The sequence below is a fragment of the Acanthopagrus latus genome, chromosome 4, assembly GCF_904848185.1.
Source record: "Acanthopagrus latus isolate v.2019 chromosome 4, fAcaLat1.1, whole genome shotgun sequence".
In the NCBI taxonomy this organism is placed as follows: domain Eukaryota; kingdom Metazoa; phylum Chordata; class Actinopteri; order Spariformes; family Sparidae; genus Acanthopagrus; species Acanthopagrus latus.
Window position 1 is genome coordinate 17,085,066 of NC_051042.1, and position 17,104 is coordinate 17,102,169.

The 17,104-nt window shown below is 39.6% G+C and overlaps 2 protein-coding genes across 5 annotated transcripts in view; one reads left to right on the forward strand and one right to left on the reverse strand.

Annotated features, from left to right (window-relative positions):
- Nucleotides 1-29: 29 nt before the first annotated feature.
- nkpd1 (NTPase, KAP family P-loop domain containing 1) lies at nucleotides 30-10,703 on the forward strand. 3 transcript variants are annotated; one of them, XM_037095722.1, is made up of 6 exons: nucleotides 30-156; nucleotides 1,873-1,938; nucleotides 3,173-3,289; nucleotides 5,804-6,129; nucleotides 7,300-8,739; nucleotides 9,174-10,703. In XM_037095722.1, the coding sequence occupies exons 2-6, from the start codon at nucleotides 1,920-1,922 to the stop codon at nucleotides 9,441-9,443; spliced, it is 2,172 nt and encodes a 723-aa protein (XP_036951617.1). In that variant the 5' UTR covers nucleotides 30-156; nucleotides 1,873-1,919; the 3' UTR covers nucleotides 9,444-10,703. The 3 variants fall into 3 exon arrangements, with proteins under 3 accessions (XP_036951617.1, XP_036951618.1, XP_036951616.1); XM_037095723.1 differs by lacking the exon at nucleotides 30-156 and adding an exon at nucleotides 696-802; XM_037095721.1 differs by lacking the exon at nucleotides 30-156 and adding an exon at nucleotides 802-823.
- A 771-nt stretch (nucleotides 10,704-11,474) lies between these two features.
- The window catches only part of LOC119018213 (LIM and senescent cell antigen-like-containing domain protein 1), an 8,087-nt gene continuing 2,457 nt past the window's right edge, over nucleotides 11,475-17,104 (reverse strand). The window contains exons 4-10 of one of the 2 annotated variants that reach the window (XM_037095725.1): nucleotides 16,460-16,580; nucleotides 16,101-16,250; nucleotides 15,834-15,984; nucleotides 14,167-14,259; nucleotides 13,946-13,994; nucleotides 13,753-13,828; nucleotides 11,475-12,735 (exon numbers count right to left, since the gene is read on the reverse strand). In XM_037095725.1, the coding sequence (XP_036951620.1) occupies nucleotides 12,621-12,735; nucleotides 13,753-13,828; nucleotides 13,946-13,994; nucleotides 14,167-14,259; nucleotides 15,834-15,984; nucleotides 16,101-16,250; nucleotides 16,460-16,580 (755 nt within the window). In that variant the 3' untranslated portion in view covers nucleotides 11,475-12,620. Of the gene's footprint in view, nucleotides 12,736-12,773; nucleotides 13,575-13,752; nucleotides 13,829-13,945; nucleotides 13,995-14,166; nucleotides 14,260-15,833; nucleotides 15,985-16,100; nucleotides 16,251-16,459; nucleotides 16,581-17,104 lie in introns of those variants that run through there. The other variant, XM_037095726.1, reaches the window with a different exon arrangement.

Below are 17,104 nucleotides of genomic sequence, written 5' to 3' on the forward strand. Positions count from 1 at the left end.
CTATAAAGTTTTACGGCACTGAGGTCTAGGGGGGTAAAAGGTTCACCACACCCTGGCTGCAGCTGGCTGGTCCTGTCTGTTTCCTGGATCCGTTAAAAATTCAAATTCAAGATGAGTGGAAATAAAGATCTGGACTGACATTTGGAGCACAACCAGGTAAGCTTCTTTCATCAGCAACACATTTCTATCCAAGAAAAACACACCAGTCATTATTTTTATGGCAGCTTATGGCATCATTACAGAAGTTTTACGGTTAGTATCCTTTCGTGCGCACTGATCAGAGGTCCTTCTGCCAAAGATAAACATTAACTTTTAATTAAACAAAAGTCTGTCACTCTATATACCTCTGTTGCTCTGTCTGTGAAGCTATTAAGCGTGTGCAGACAAGAACACAAAGAGCAAATATGTTGCCAGAAGGGAAAGACGGGACCAGGTAATGAAAGCTAATCCCTGACACAGCGAAAACTGTTGACATTCCAGTGCTCATGACAGAAACCTGACCTCTGGAAGGGTGCGCAATCAAGCATGAATGTCAGGATATCATCTTAAAACAACTCACTTTAACGCCGGTCAATCAACATTGAGAAAAAGAAAAACAATCACTTATATGTTGTGAATGTCTTTTTTTTTTTTTTTTTTTTTTTGCGATGTAAGCACTCTCAAGGACGCTGGTGCCACACTGGGAACTTTCCATTTAGCTGCAGAGGTGTGTAGTTAAAGAGCGAACACAGTCATCCAGTTGAACCAGGTTTACTGAATCAGTGCTTTCAAATCAGTTTCAGCTCAGAGAAACAGGCCAACAGTAAGTAAGAATAAATGTTAGGTAAGTACGTAAACCTATCCTCTTGGTAAATTCTGGCATATTCACAGTAATTTTCATTAACATGCACTTGAGAAATAAACTGGATAAATAAAAAAATAAATAAATACCTTAAGCTGCCAATTTGTGGACCAGGGACACAGCAGCCTACCTAGGGGGTTCTCTTGCTGGGGTTGGCACCTGGCTAACGTTAGCTGCATGGCTAAACGAGCAAGCAGCCACGGTCCGAGAGCAGCTAAACTCAGTAAACCACCTCGGTACTGGACTCCCTTCAAACCGGCCACACTGGAGTGTGTGTTCGGCTATCTGTTCATCAGCAAACTCTGTAAATGACCAAGGGTTCAGGCAGAGCGTGCAGCCAGAGGACATTAGAGAGAAAACCGAAAAAAAACATTGTGTCTATAAAATGTGAGCCATATCAGTAAGAAACGGAATCACTGAACACTCAGACGGCCTTTCTGAAAGGAAATCTCAGCACTGCTCCCTCCTGCTCGGATCGATTAATGGATCGATGGCGTTTTATTATTGTCATTTTTTTCTTCTTCTACATTATTGTTTGAAATTCGTGTGCACAAGCTCACATAAGCACACGTGACTATTTGTTTTACAGGAAGCGGACGTGACTGGATTTGACAGCCCATAAAAACACAAAGGGATATAGTGCAAATGTCGACATAACATATTGTTAAATAGGTGCAGTGCACGACGATAGATGGGATGTTAAGTGGTCAAAGAGTCATTTTTTTCAACTCAGCTTAAAACTTGCCACTCAAGTGTTTCTACACTTTCTACTTTGTCGTAGCCTGTGTTTACTCTCGCTGTACACTGGGAGAAACAGACGTTGCATGTCAGGAGTAATGCCATCTGCAGCATTTGGGTGTTGTGATTCCTCCACCCTCGTCCCTCGCACTGGCATGAGGGAGAGAGGTGAAGGAGGAAGGGAAGAAAAACTTGTTGCCAGGCAGAAGGCACACGCACACCCACACCCACACACAAACACTCAAACCTCCACTGCCTGCGCTAAGGTCCCTGCTGCTCCCTATTCTCCACAGGTCAGAGAGATCTTCTGTCAAAGCTTCAGTACTGCGACACAGTCATCATGTCTCAGCCAACAAAAGGTAAGTTATAGGTTAGCTGCAGATGATAATAAAAGGTTCGGAGCGGCTCCATTTTCACTTTCAGTTTCACAGTGTGAATGAAGTCATTAGCACCCGTCTGTGAACATCATCCTGAGCAGAGTGTGAATGCTTATATTGTCTAAGGCGGAGACGTGCGCATAATGTCTCCATCCTCAGTTCCTTTGGCTGAATCATCTTCAGCGCTGGTGTCATAATGGTGTGTTTCTTTTGAAAAACACCAACAATCACTTTTCATCCATTTCTGGTCTTTATTGCAATGCAGACGATTCAGGGAGCAGCCGTGGTTGCCCGCTCTAACGCTGTTTTGAGTTCAATTGGCGTTCATTCACCAGTTAATGTAAAACACACCTGAAGCGTTCCCCTCGAACAACATTAGAAGATGGACAAACTCAAGAAATTAAACAACTGACAAACATAAAATGTATATATATATATATATATATATTTACATCCTTTTGAAAAGCTGAAATCTTCACTGCAGCTGTGAAGCTACAGGCGCTAAGGTGAGCGGATGGGGAGGGGTGAGATTGGGGACGGGAGACGGGGATGGGCGTGGTCACCTCTTCACGCTGGCAATTACCAGTCAAACACATGAGAGGCAACACACGTGATAGGTATTTTTGGGTGAACTTGTCCATTAACACTGCATTTTACCACTCTTAGGCAATTAGCTACTGTATTACTGTTCAGCTGAGTGATGATTAGGGTATAATTCAAGTAGCTGTTTTTCTTTTACCCATTTTAATCCTCTTGTTAATCCATGACAGACAAATGTTGCAAAAATGAACCAACTTTTACGAGGTTGAGGTTTTAGGACAATGCAACCATCAGCCTATAAAGTAAATATCGTTGTGCACATTTGCATAATACAGCATGTGATAGTGGCTTCTCCACACCAGCTCAAGGGCTCCATTTAACTTGCTATTTTTCTGAGTGAATGCTATAAACTCACTTTGTCAATGCATAAATGAACAACTGTCATGTACCTGCGCTGTCATTTCAGTTCAGTGCAGCATTACAGAGCTATAAGAACACTGTCAGTTCAAATTAGTCCTGTGAGCGTGTCGACCGGAGATCCGGTTCTCTCAGTTTTAAGGAGAGAAATTCTTTGAATGTGTGTGTCAGATAATCTTTCAACATAAGTTACTTCTAATGTGTTGGTCTATCAAGTTAAAATGAAAAATGTTGATTCAGAGTTTCATTCTTCTCTCAGACGATGTTTTTGCGTATGCTCTGGCCAAGACCCTGACAAAGGTTTCATCACCTGCGACTGTGGGACTCTACTCTGCATGTCAGAACCGACTCAACATGATCCTCGAACACATGGAAGGTATGTAAACACTCTGTCTGAACCCTTACACGAGGTCAGTTTGTTTGCTGGATGCAGTCCCGATCTGTGTCTACAGTATGTGGATTGGGACAGTAGGATGTTTTGAGGTCTTTGAAAAAAATGTGTATTTTGGCATCAAACAAAAAAAATGAACTTGAAATGATTAGCAAGCAAATTGTTTTTTATGTGAATGTTTCTGTGTTCATGTAAACGTTACCGCAGCGTAGTATCATTAAAAAACTGCCAACATGCATTTTTAATGCTTGCATTGACTTAACCGCTGCTGTCAGAAAATCAGTGAGCTACTTCTGAATGATCTGTGTACCACCTCAGAGCTGACTCGTGCTTCAATGACTTCTTAACAGCAGACTGATTGAAAGGTTTGTTGTATTTCTGCTCTGCAGGCCTGTAGGGAGATCTCCGTGTTCTTAAATGCACATCCCATAATCCTCCTAAACACTGTGCATGGCAAACAGAGTTGCACAATAATAGTACACTAATAATTTCACACTCCCAACACCATAATACTCATAATAAGTCATCAGTAGTCACAGTCAGAAAACAATGGTATGCACAGTCTTAATCACTATAAATACTTTGGTGCAATCTCCTCTTAGATATATGCATAAAAGTTTATACCAAAATAATGTAGTATGAGGGCTGATATTTTTTGAGCTTGCATTATGTCAAAAGTCACCAACAGTGTTCAAACCTAGAGAAATCCACAAGTCTGCTCAAGGTTACAGTGTGATGAGATGTTATTCACATCATCTGTCAGTGGGTTTAATGTTGTGACATTCAGACATTACACTGTGGGCATTCATGGCTTCGATGATGTTGTCGAGGTTTGGTTCTTTTTGTAAGTTATATCCTCATGTGTCATGTTGCACTTCCCACATTTGTGTTCCCTCCCCTTTCAAAGCTCTGATCCTTTGTTTAATAGAGGAACCTTTACAGTTTTACCGCGTTCGGAGTCTTATTTAGGACCTGATTGTTTGCGAATGATAAGGGCTCTGTGGTCTGGTGTGGGGATACTAGATGTGTTATTCTAAATGCATTGTGTTTTTATATTTATAGTCTGTTTTGTAATGAGCCATGTTATCTTTCGGTTTTAATAAAAGGAAATAGGCTGATAACAAAAAAACACCCTGATAACAGCTGGTTGCCTTTTAAAGACAGTTTTCCCTTTCAGAGGCTCTACATAACAATCCCCTCAGTGCTGATTTTAACACAACACATGTAACCTAAGCAAACAGCATTTATATACAAAGGATGTCTGCAAAAAAATAAAAACAGATTAACAGGAGCTTTAATGGTAAGAAGCACATTTTAGAAAAACACAAAGACACAATTTATCAAATCACATTTTAAGAGACATCAGGATTTATCAAGTAAAAAAGGTCTCCTAGCACATAAAATCTGTGAAAAAACAGATTTCATTTTATAGACAAGTGACATTGAACAGATTGAATGGAGCATGTGCTTTATTCAGTGGAGGTCTCCGATGGAAAGGACAAGTTTAAGGTTGTTTTTTTGTGGAGCCCAGAAGGTCTTACAGTACAGGGCTGTCACAGTGATTATATATATATATATATATATATATATATATATATATATATATATATATATATATATATATATATATATAGTTATTTTATTTCACTGATTATTCTCACAAAATCTTACAAAGATTTGAAACTTTTAAACATTTTCAAAAGACATAAAGAAGGCCATTTTCTTTTGAAACATACACAAGGTCTGAGATAATCCTCTCTCTTTATCTTAAGAGATATACTGACAATACATCCCAATTTTATTTATGGTTCACTGAACAAATCTTTGAAAAATCTCATGAATGCAATTATCCAAAATGAATAATTGACAGGCCTGAAAAGAGTTACTTTTGTAAACATAAAAACTGTACATATATTTCGTTTTACAGGTTTATCTCATTACTACAACAATCTAAAACTGTATGCTTGTAATATCTTCTTTTTACAAATCAATGCAAAGTATTATTTGTTCATTAATAAATGCCAATCTTTCAATTGGCATCTGTTTCAGTAATGATATGCATGTTTCAGAGATAGATGGCTTCATCACTGGGAATTAGTGATTAATGTCCACACAGTATTATATCTTAGAAACACTGCTACACACCAACTCTATGTTTGACTTTTTTTACTGCGCATCTTGTCTCGATTTGAACAAATGAAAAGGCTCAATCATTTGCATATAATTATGTTTTTCTGCCGAGAAGTCTGATTATTTTCCCTGGAAAAGGTTTTGGGTGCAGTGCCATGATCAAAAATGTATTGCTTTAATATTCCACATAATATTCTGAAAACCCTCTATTCATTATCCTCCTTACATCCAAGCCAACCAACCAACCAACCAACCAACATGTTGTCCCTGTTTTCTTATCTCTGCTTTGGTTGATACTGTTTGTCCTTACATGTGCCCCAGCCGGCTAAATGATGTATCCTAATTGTAATATGTCTTTTGTCTCCATAGAGAACATGAAGAAGGAGGCTTTGATTGAGAAGAAACACAACAGAAGATCAAGTCCTCGCTCGGTTAACCCTTCATGCACAGGCTTTCTAGCTCTCATTGGCCGACTGCTCCTCTACAGGCCCATTTGGAATAAGGAGAACCAGCAGCAACAGAATGTCAGGTTCATTTTTGTGCACTTCAGTGCCTGGCATTTTGCAGGTAGTGACCTGCTGTGGGCCGGGATAGCTATACGGCTGTTTCAGGCCATGCAGATGAGCTTTGGGAAATTACAGATTGTGCTCTACCGGGTGGCTCAACATGATGAAGAACAGGAAGTCATGAAGAAGGTGTGTGAATCATCTCAATTCTTTGCAGTTATTGAACAAGTCTACAGCTTGCCAGTGTCTGTCTTTGGCTGTACTCTGGTACAGGTGTGCTTTATGCATACTGATATTCTCACAATGACAATGATCACAAGATAATGTGTAGCAGGTGCCTCGCCTTAGTTTGAATCTGATATCACCGTGTAGGTGTAGTTCCTGCACCATCATTGCAACTGACTATTCATGTTTTAGTAATGTCATAGCTTAGCAACCCATGGGGGAAAAAAGGAAAATATGTAAATAGAAGAAGCTGACCATCAGTTTTGTTTTCAGCCTTCAGCTAAACTGAATTGCAAATTTCCTTTTTTTTTTTTTTTAGCAATTCCCAGTACCTTCTGCAGTTACTGCTAAACTGAAAATTTCCAGCAATTAAAAAACATTTTGTTGCCCAAATTTGATTCATGTCCAGTAACTCAAACATTTGGTGAATGAATTGGGCACAAACAATCTTTCAATCTTGTTTAATTTTGTGAAAGGGGAATATTTTAACCCAAAGCATGCTTCCCTAAACCCTACAGACTATTTTGGTTGTTTTAACCTACCAAGGATCCACAGAAAACTGAAAGAAAGCATAGATTAATAAGTGAATGGTATATTATATTTTTCCAAACAGAATACAAACCCCAGTCACCTGAGTGAGAGTCCTGTACTTAAGCTACTCAACATGGCCGGCTCCAGAGTTTGATTCTGTCACTCTCCTGCATGTTGAAATGCCAGCGCAACATTCATTATGATGTTCAAGAAGCAACACCAGCACAGCGATATCAGATACGCCCTCTTAGTTTGCCATGTTCATTAATATGCTAGCATTGCTGTTTGGCATGAGCACGCATAACATGTACACGCTACTGAAATGTGGCAGTAACGTCACTTGTTTTGCAAGTATATAGCCAAAAAAAAGGGCATAAAAGATAATGAAAGTTTTGCATCCAGCTCCTGTTTTCACTCTGACTGATGACAACAAGGTGTGCTGTGTTTCTGCAAAGGTCATTTGATGTTTCGATAAAAGTCACAGAATCACATTTGTTATATCCATGATATGCTATGATATGACATGAAAACCCAAAAAACGTAGCTGTGACATCTACTCTGCTTCACATTTGTTCTGTGTTTTGTTTTTTGAAAACATTTTAGATAGTGGAGGACAATACCAACCACTGGAGGTCCAAAAAGGTTTGCTGCTGCCCTCTTTGGTTTCTCGTTCTGTCCATTCTTGTGGTACCGATTATCTTCCTGGTGTTCCTGTTTGCTTTTGGCCTTCCCAACCCTGAGATCGAAGCAAGCCAGGTGGTGAATGGAACAACAGGCCAGGTGGGTGTGTTTGAGGGCCTGATCATCGCTGCGTTAGGAGTCCCGGCAGCAAGCGCATTGAGGTTTGTCTTTCTGATGGGTAAGAACCTCATCTTCAGCCAGGATCTAAACATTAGGAGAGGGATGGACAATGAGCGGGTCAGCAGCCAACTGGGCTTCATGAACGAAGTGAGGAAGGAAATTTGGTTCATTTCGTGCTTCATCCAGTTCATGGAGGTGTTCGAGAGGAGACGGATCCGAGTGGTACTGAAGGTCACCAATCTGGACCGGTGCTCCCCGAAGAAGATTGTCACAGTTCTTGACGCCATTAACATTCTGCTCTCAGACGAAGCAAGCCCATTTATTTCCATTCTGGCCGTCAACCCAGATGTTCTTGTGCAGAAAGTGAACTTTGCAGATGGCTGCTTCAGCAAAGAAGACAGAGCGTATGCACTGTTAAACAGCATTGTGACTCTGCCCTTCACAGTCCCACCGCTGTGCGACGATTCGAAGCGCAGTTTATTTTATCACCTCACCAGCAAAAGCGCAAGGGAAGAAAAACGGGGAACTGGAGGCCTCAAAAAGACACCTTCCTCAAATGAGTCTTCAGTGAAGATCGAAATGGGGACAAAAGAGTCACATCTTTTGCTCAGTAAAACTACAGCAGCACTGAATGTAAACGAGAGGGAGGTAGAGGAATCAGTCAACGACAGTCTGAGCATCTTTGAAGGGAATCTCAACAAGTACATGTTAGACGACGCCATGTCGATGAGAAGGGTGATCAACTCCATCCGGGTGACTGTGATAATCATGAAGGCCTTGAATCTTCCTCCGCAAGAACACATTGCTGCATGGGTGGTCTTGGCCAATCAGTGGCCCTGCCGCCTCAGCTGGATCATACAGTGTGTAGAAGACGCTCAGCAAAGAGCAGACGTCTCAGATCAAGGGAATGCAGTCAGCACTGATGATTCAAAGACTTTATGGAAAGTCTTCAGTGAGTCCACGGCTGAGCTGTATGTGATGAGTGCACAAATCGAGGACCTCCTCGAGCAGGATGGAGATCCAGAAATGTTTGAAATATTTCTCAAAGTGGATTTCAAATTCACCGTGAAGGACTTGAAGACATTCGAAGTGGTGACGGTAAACCTGGATCATTCAGTTAGGAAGGAGCTGGCTCGGATCAGAGGGACGTCGAGACTGAAAGATTCTGGTTGGATGAGGAACCTAGCTCCTCTGCCAATCACAACTATCATCAGCATGACTACAGAGGATGTTTGTGAAGAGGTACGGCATTTATTTTAACTTAATATTTTAGATTTCAAAGTAAATGCTACAGAAAACACTTCTTGAGCAGCTCCTTATCAGAAAAGATTGTGTGCTCTCGTGGCATGAGTAGTTTTCTGCACAGCAGGACACAGCAGATGCAATTAGAGTTGTGCAGCCTGTCGCCTCCTTTAAAAGCTTCATGTTCCATTACTCCTCGCAATATTTACAACTAACCCGCTATCAAAAAATACAGAGAAGGAACAATGTTTTGTGCAGGTATTTCTGATGAGCAATCTCTGTAAGCGCTACACTTACAAATACATTGCATTTCCTGTGAATCCCTTGTGCGTAGGCAATTCTAATCAAGCACGAGATTGATTTGCAGTTTGATATTATTCCTTTATTCCCTCCTTTCCTTTCCTTCATGATGCTGAACATCTTCTTTTTCCTAGTTGAAGAGTATGAAGTACCCCAGTAAGTATGCTGATATCGTCAGAAGCTATGGCCTCAGCGGTTCTGCGCTGGTCTTTGGTGATGAAGACGACCTTAAAGAACTCCTAAATATGACTTTCGGCGAATGGGCAACTTTCAGACTGCGCTTCCTGGGCTTACCATCACACCTCCGACCACAACACAAGGACATGTCAGCATCACGATCTCATTCTCAGAACCAGCTTCACCGTGCCCATCACTCTTCTAATCACAGTATGATAAACAGCTGAATGTAGGGAATCCATTCATTTCCAGCGGGGCTGATATCCTTGAAATTATTATCTGCATGCAAAGCATTTAATTAACAATACATGAAAGACCAGAAAATGTGTCAGTGTGTTACTAATAGATTATTAAAGGAATAGTTCAACATTTTGGTAAATTTGCTTATTTGTTTCCCTGCCAGGAGTCAGATGAAATGATGATTACCACTATCATTGTGTGTTTTTCTTTGTGAAGCCATTGTTTTCTGACAATTTTTTGTTTGTTTCTTTTCTTAAATGTAATGTTATTTCATAGTGTTTTCTGACATTCACACTGACGCGTGCTGTATCTTTTTGGTCTTGTTATTATTACGCTTTTTTTAATTTGTATTTTTTGTGATTTGAATGTAAACAAGGAGCCCAAGATGAATGTACCTCTCTGTGGGAACCATGCAGGGTTCCATTCCATTCTGTTATCAACTTCTCCTCTGACCTATGTCTCATGATTATGATGACGCCAGCCCAGATTTTAAAATACAAAACCTGAGTGCTTTACTTCCCAGTCTGGAAATGCCAGCATCTCACTTGTCACTGCTAAAGTACTGTTTAAATGTCAAAATGCGTTCTCCTTCGCTGCCTTCGCCACGCCAACATACGGCCTCGTCACAACAAACCCTTCGAGGCATTTCAGTTGATCACTCCATCCGTTCTCACCATGGGGGGTGATGAGTCATTGAACCTCGATGCCAAATTGAAATGCATTCTTTCTGTATGAGTTGCCTCAATGGTTTTGGTTTATCGCCCTCCCCTCAAGACCCCAATTTTCCCAGCAAGCTGTCAGTTTTTCTTTTGAAAGCATTATATATTTGTGAATACACAAACTAAAATTAAGTACAGCTGCATAAGGTGATGGAAACTCAACAAGTCAAGTACTTTCATGGAGAGAAAAATCTGATAATATTTTGACAAATGCACTTCTCAGCTTTCATCAACACAAGTGTTTCTTTAGTTAGTTTCAAGATATCATGATTCATTGTAAAAGTAATGAACTGGAAAGTAAAATAAGATAACAGTAAGTGAATTTAGCTACAGGAGATTATGCTGAACTACTGCTGTCGAAGAAACATAGCTGAGAAACTATGTCAATATGTTTTTAAGTACATTTTCGTTAACTTGAGGGAGCAAGGGGTCTTTTTCATGGATAACATTTTCCTAAAGTAATAATAACTTTGTTAACATATAATTTTTCACAGCGGATATTTCAACATTTCACAGCAGGATCAGCAGTTTCACAGTTTCACACTTTAGTTTCAGGACCTTGGTCCTGAAACTAAAGCTGTATTCCACTGACAGTGGAATACAAGAGAACCACAGTTAATGTGACTAGCAACACCTGTGCTTCTATGTCCTTCTTTTCTTTTTATAAGACATTTGTTTTTTTGTGTGCATGTGTGTGTCAATGTGTTATAGAGGTAAACTGGCAAATAAAAAAGTTGTGAGACACATTACCTCAACACAACATACAGACCTATTGTTTTTCTTGTTGCTTTTGAAATAATTTTCAGTATGGATCTCACAACCTTTTGTGGGGAAATATGAAGCTCCAGGTGTTACATTTGTTTTTTCACTGTGATTTACCACTCTGTTAAATGTGTGATATGTATGTGAAGATTTTGTCGTAATTGAGGGTTTTTAATCATTATTTAGGCTGAAAGGGGTGCGCTGTAGCGGGAAGGTCCCACATGCAAAAACTTTAACTTGATTTGGATTGAAACTTGAACTTCTTTCTATTTCATTTGTACTGTGACTTAAACTGTGAGTTTATTTTTGAATCCTTAACTTATTTTTTAACAAGGTGTGTGATGTGCCTATGCTAGATATAATGAATGAATGCTACTAGTTTCAAAAAGCTAAACCTTGCTCAACAAGTCAATGTCAGAGAACATTAACTGAATACTTGTGTTGTTGTAGAGATCCTCTGATGCACACTTGTATTGCACATATTGAACATGTGGAACAAAGGAACCTTTAGTATTTCATCTACAGATATTCACCATGACATGTTTCACAATACTTTATTGATCATGAAGCAGAAAATCAAATACAGTGTATGTGCTGCAGTAAGCTGTAATTCTCCATTTCTCGCAAATCAATCAAATGTAAACTCTGGCAAATAAAATGCATGATGGAAAAGTATTCCACAATAAAAATGCACATTCAAGCAGTTATTATTTTTTGTTGTGTGGCATTTTTCACAACCCAAGCAATGTGCTGACGCACAGAGATTTGAATATCAATGCGTTCTCATGTTAAATAATCAGCTGATGGTTAATTTCATCTGAATGCGTCTGAAACCCTAAGAGAGCTGCAAATCTGGCATATCAGACTGACAAACCCAATGCATTTACAATACAAGCAGTACCGTCACACTATCATAAACACTGAAAGCATACAGTACATACCAACAGTCTTCATGACAAAAGCTTACTTTAAAGACTCAGATTTTCTATTTTTTTACCAACTCACTGTTGCTTTAAAACAGTCATGGATTAATGGATAGCAAACATATACAAGGGTGGAATTCTCAAAACTTAGTTTGTACATAAGCCTCACTCCCAAGTACTGTCACCTGTTTGCAAGAAGAGACGTCATTACAATATCTTAAAGAACACACCGGTTGTACTGATATTGAGGTATAAGAGCTGAAAATGTCATAAGTCTAGTAGAATTCTGCATTCAGATAGATGTTTTGTCTAATTGAGATTTACCAACTGTATCATAACTGTATGCAAGTTGCATTTAAACCATTATTTGCATTTTAAGACACATAGTTTATATAATCAAGGCACACGTGTAAATCAAAAGTAATGCCAAACAACAATCTTTTCAAATTCAATAGCTCGGCACAGCAGTTGGCAATACGGTCATGGTAAAGTCATAACTGGGACACCACATGTTTTGTCTTGGGAATAATAACAAATTTGGACATTTAAGGAATGTTAAAAAAAAAAGAAAACAAAAACAAATTGCAAGAACATAAAACTTTTCCTGATAGGCACATTTATGACAACACCACAGTGATATATGTTTATTTATATTTTCAAATTCCAGATTTAAATGACTAATATTGATGTACTAGTATGCTGCAGCAGTTCTCCTGGATATTTTACCATCACAGACAGGCGAGGTATACTTCCAGGTAGCTCACTTGCGCCCCAAGGACTCTGCCAGTTTCTTGAGCCTTTTCTTCAGCTCCAGAGGAAACTTCTCATAACACTTTTTACAAACAGGCTTCATGTCAAACTCAACAAACTTGTTCCTGCAAATAAGGAGAGACAGACTATGTCAATACCAAATATGTAATATATGAATTACTTGTCTCTATTCAGCATTTACTTTTCATATTTCTTTACTACATGAATAGTTTTAACAAATGTTTGTTATATTTAGCAATTCTGTATTTGTTTGTGTTTCCTGCTGTCAAACTGATCAAGTGTTTTGTCTTTGTTTGCTTCTGTCTCAGTCTCAGCTTCTGTCTGAGTTTTCTTAAAAATTATGAGATTTCAGGGTACATAAATCTGCCTCATCAGTTTTTCTGTTTTATCACTTTAGACAGAATATCTTTTTGTACAGCCTGTTGACCGAACAAAACAAGAACTGGCCTTGGACTCTGGAATGATTTGTCTGATTGCTACGATTTTCTAACATCTAATAGGCCTAACAACTACTTGAGTAATCGCAAGATTAATTGATTAGTCGCAGCCTAGTCAACTAAAAAAGCATCAACTAAGCCAAACTTACTATTCATATGCATGTACATTCAAGTGGTTTTGCATAAATGCCATATACACAAAACGACTGCAGGGGGTTTCTTTTAAATAAAGTGAAGGAGAAAATGAGAATGAGAGCATGCTGTACTATAAAGTTTACTGAGTAAACAAGGAACACCACAGAAAAGGAGGAAGACAGAGATATCACCAACCAATGGATGGAGTGGTGACTTCTAAAGAATAATAACTCTATGGACAGACAGCAGGTTTTTTCTTGCGGTCTTTGGTATCACGCTCACGACGGGCCAGGCGGCGTTTCAGCTCCTCAGGCATGTGCTCATAGCAGTGCTTGCATACTGGTTTCAGGTCAATTTCAACAAACTTATCTCTGAGTTACCACAGATGCAGCAAGTGCAGCATGTAAGAGGAGAAATTGGAGGAAAAGATGGAAAGTTGTGGCAAGAGAGTAAAACACACCAAGACTTGTGTCAAAACTAGAGTTGTCAAGTGTCAAGTGTTACAGAAAACATAGGAATAAAGCATTCTACAGAAGCAACTTCACTTACTTGAGAGTGAGTTTTGTGTTGCAGGTGGAGCACGAGAAACAACTGACACACCAGGCCTTGTTGAGAGCGGACACCACTGAGAGGGTCACAGGAGAAAAACAAGAAAATATGATAACATTTAACTGTTTTATCATTTTATGTAAATGACCAAAAACACGGTACTGAATATGAGATTTATTATAAGGACACTCACCATCGCCTTCAATCACGCGGTTGCAGTGATAGCACACATCGCCAAAGAGCTTGATAACACACAAACAAGGAGATGCGGTGTTGAGACAGCAAACGCAAATGTTATTTGGTGAGGCACTGAAGGGTTCGTAATGCTATTTCAATTTTTTGACACTTCACCAACATTATGATGTCTGTCATGCCCTCCAAGGCCACTGTTTTCCATGGCTTTACTTTTCTCACCTGGTTATAATGAGTCTCACAGTAAGCCAACCCCTTCCTCTCATAATGCCGATGACCGAGGAAAGGCTTCTCACACTTGGCACACACAAAATGCTGTAAACAAAAAACAAATGTTGATGAGGGAAACAGGAGGGAAAGGATGAGAAGAGCAAGTGCCAAAACACATGGGCATGGACATGGAGACGTTTACTTTCCAAAAAATGTTTTTGAAAAGGAATAGGCTTGACCTGCGGAGAAATATTATGACAGTGTTTGTTTAGTGTTGCTTTCTTTTTAATTACAGTTATCACAACTGTGCTGTGGGAACCACTATAGTGTTCCCACACTGTTCTACTTTTCCTGTGCCTGCCAGATATGAGGTTCCTGAAGGTAAGATACAACATTAATTTCAGCTAATGACTGTCTTTAGTATTAATTTTACTGCTTTACACGGTTGATAGTCTTAAGCTTTTCAAACACTGTAAAATTCAGCAGCAAGCAGACTGATGAACACAACCAGAGATGCTCAGCTCTGCCTCAGGAGAAATATTCTTTTTAAAAGTGCTCACATCGCTCCTACTGACTCAAATTAGCTCATTAACAGTGTTTTGGTTCTAAAGTGTTTCTTTTTCTTTTTTTTTATAAATTTCATCTCCTGTGCATAAAAAAAATGGTACTCATGAATTTCATTACACTTCATTTCTGCTTTTGTCTGAAGGAAGCATCATGTATATGATCAACTGTAAAAGGTGGTCATCATGAAGACTGTCCACTATAAACCAGTCAGAAGTCTTCTTTTAAAGGGCTTCTCACTGTAGTCCAACTTGCAATGTGCGGAAGATTTTTTTTCAGAAACACAGAGGGTTTTGTATGAATTATGCCACATGATTTTGTTACCTATTCTTAAACTTTTTTTGTGATTGAAGGCCAATCTTGTGTACCACTCCCTGGGATTTGGACTAATTTCAGACTGCAAGCCCAAGTCTGTTTTTTGGCATATCCAGATTGTATCGGGATAGACTTCAGGGAGCCTGGACAGCAAAAAACCATTGACCTCATTTGGAGGTGGTTTGAAATGCGATTCATTTCTACAAATGTGTAGAAATCAATCATTCTCCACGTTAATTTTGTGTTACGCACAACATGACACACAACAATGATCTTGAGTCCTGAGAGAAAAGAGCATCAGCATGGCTAAGAAGAGTCCACGCTGCTTCTAACAGATCAGTATAAAAGACATACAAAGAACAGAAGTCTGTGTACGGTCAAACTGTCTGCTCCACAATTTGATAGTGTGATTGTTTCAACTGTGAGATACTCTCATCTTGCAGATGTGATTTGAAAAACAAATCTGGTTTTCCTGCTGTCTGAACATAGCCTTGGACATATCAGTTGGCAAAGATGATTCCCAAATCATTTACACTTGGGTTTTCTTCACTCTCTGAAAACTGGAAAAATTCAAAAGCCTATCCAGACTTCTTTCCAAACAAATACCAAATCGTGAACAAGGTAAACATGGTCCATGTTCCTTCAGTAAACTCCTAAAAGGCCTTGCTTTGTTTAGAAGAAGGCAGCCAGTCACACTGGCCTCAAAACAACAAAATGCAACATGTTGTAAATAAGTTTGTATGTACAGTTATGTCATTGTATTTACTGCACTAATAAATAGTCTTATTCTTGTTACAAACCTCCACATGCCACTGCTTGCCCATGGCATTAACGACACGCCCCTCTATGGGTCTCCTACAGGCACCACAGATTGGTACACCCATCTTGTCATGGCAGGGCAAACAGTAGAGCTCTCCCTTCAGTTCCCTGGCTTCAGCTGTTAACTCCTTCCTGTGAAGAGAGGAAGAGACACATATCAGAGAGGAACCTGACTTGACACATATATTCTAAAGCTAAAAAGGTGCAGTTTTCTATACTAAACACCAGGGCGGAGAGATAAAACTGACCCGCAATTGTTGCAGTTGAAGTGGTCAGGGTGATAGGGGTCATTCTTAAAGATCAGCGGCTGCTCTTCAATGATGGCATGGCACTTCTGGCAGATATACTTTCCAAGGCCACGAGCTTTCTCACGGTTGTGGCACGGGCGACACAGGTGCCTGAGGTAAATGGAGAAAGGAGGACAAAATGCAGGGGTTTCAAGAAAGAGTCAGAGTCCTCAAATAATATTTTGACATACTCTGCGACAGCTGCTTGAAACTTACATTGTTTGAATGCAAGTGAGTCACCAGCTTGACACTTGTGTAACCACCTGCTCCTCAGGCTGTCACAGTGTTATATTAAGACTGTAATAAGATGGGATACTTACCTGCCAGCGTTCTTGACAAACCCCACGTCCGCAAGCACAGCCTGGCAAATGTCACAGCAGAAGCAGTCGGGGTGCCAGCTATTGTTCATGGCCTTAATGACACGGCCAATGATAAACTCCCCTGAGGGAAACCAGAAGTGAGGGATCAGCTTCAGGCAAGTCGAAGTTTGACTTTTCTAATATTTGTTAGGATTAGATGGGGTTTTCTTGGTTACAGTGCAGTAGCTCCAAATGAGCACTCATTATATAGTTATAGTGTTACAGTGTTACAACTCTGCACTTTAGTGCTTTCCATAGTGTTCTCAAAGTGACAATTTGATGTTGAATGTTTTTTAATTGTCCATTTAATTCAATTAGAGCGTGTCTGTCTCTCACTGGATACAGTCGAGTAGTATTCAAATTAAGCTTATGTAGCACTCAAATGCATCTCGGGTGATCTAAGCACAATAAGGAAGATCTAAATAAAAGTATGAGTAGACTTAAAAGGTCAGTGAGGATACATCTGATCTCTCAAACAACATATGGAGGTCAGGGCCACGTATGTAATATAGTATAATGGTTCCCAAACTGTAGTGATTTTGAGAGAAGATGCTGTGAAGGGTGAATGCTTTGGTACACAGTCCTTGCAAAGTATGTGAAGGGTCT

Coding starts and splice junctions, on each gene's coding strand:
- nkpd1 (XM_037095721.1), top strand. Junction 1,939..3,172: donor CATGTCTCAGCCAACAAAAG/GTAAGTTATAGG, acceptor TTCTTCTCTCAG/ACGATGTTTTTGCGTATGCT. Junction 3,290..5,803: donor GATCCTCGAACACATGGAAG/GTATGTAAACAC, acceptor TTGTCTCCATAG/AGAACATGAAGAAGGAGGCT.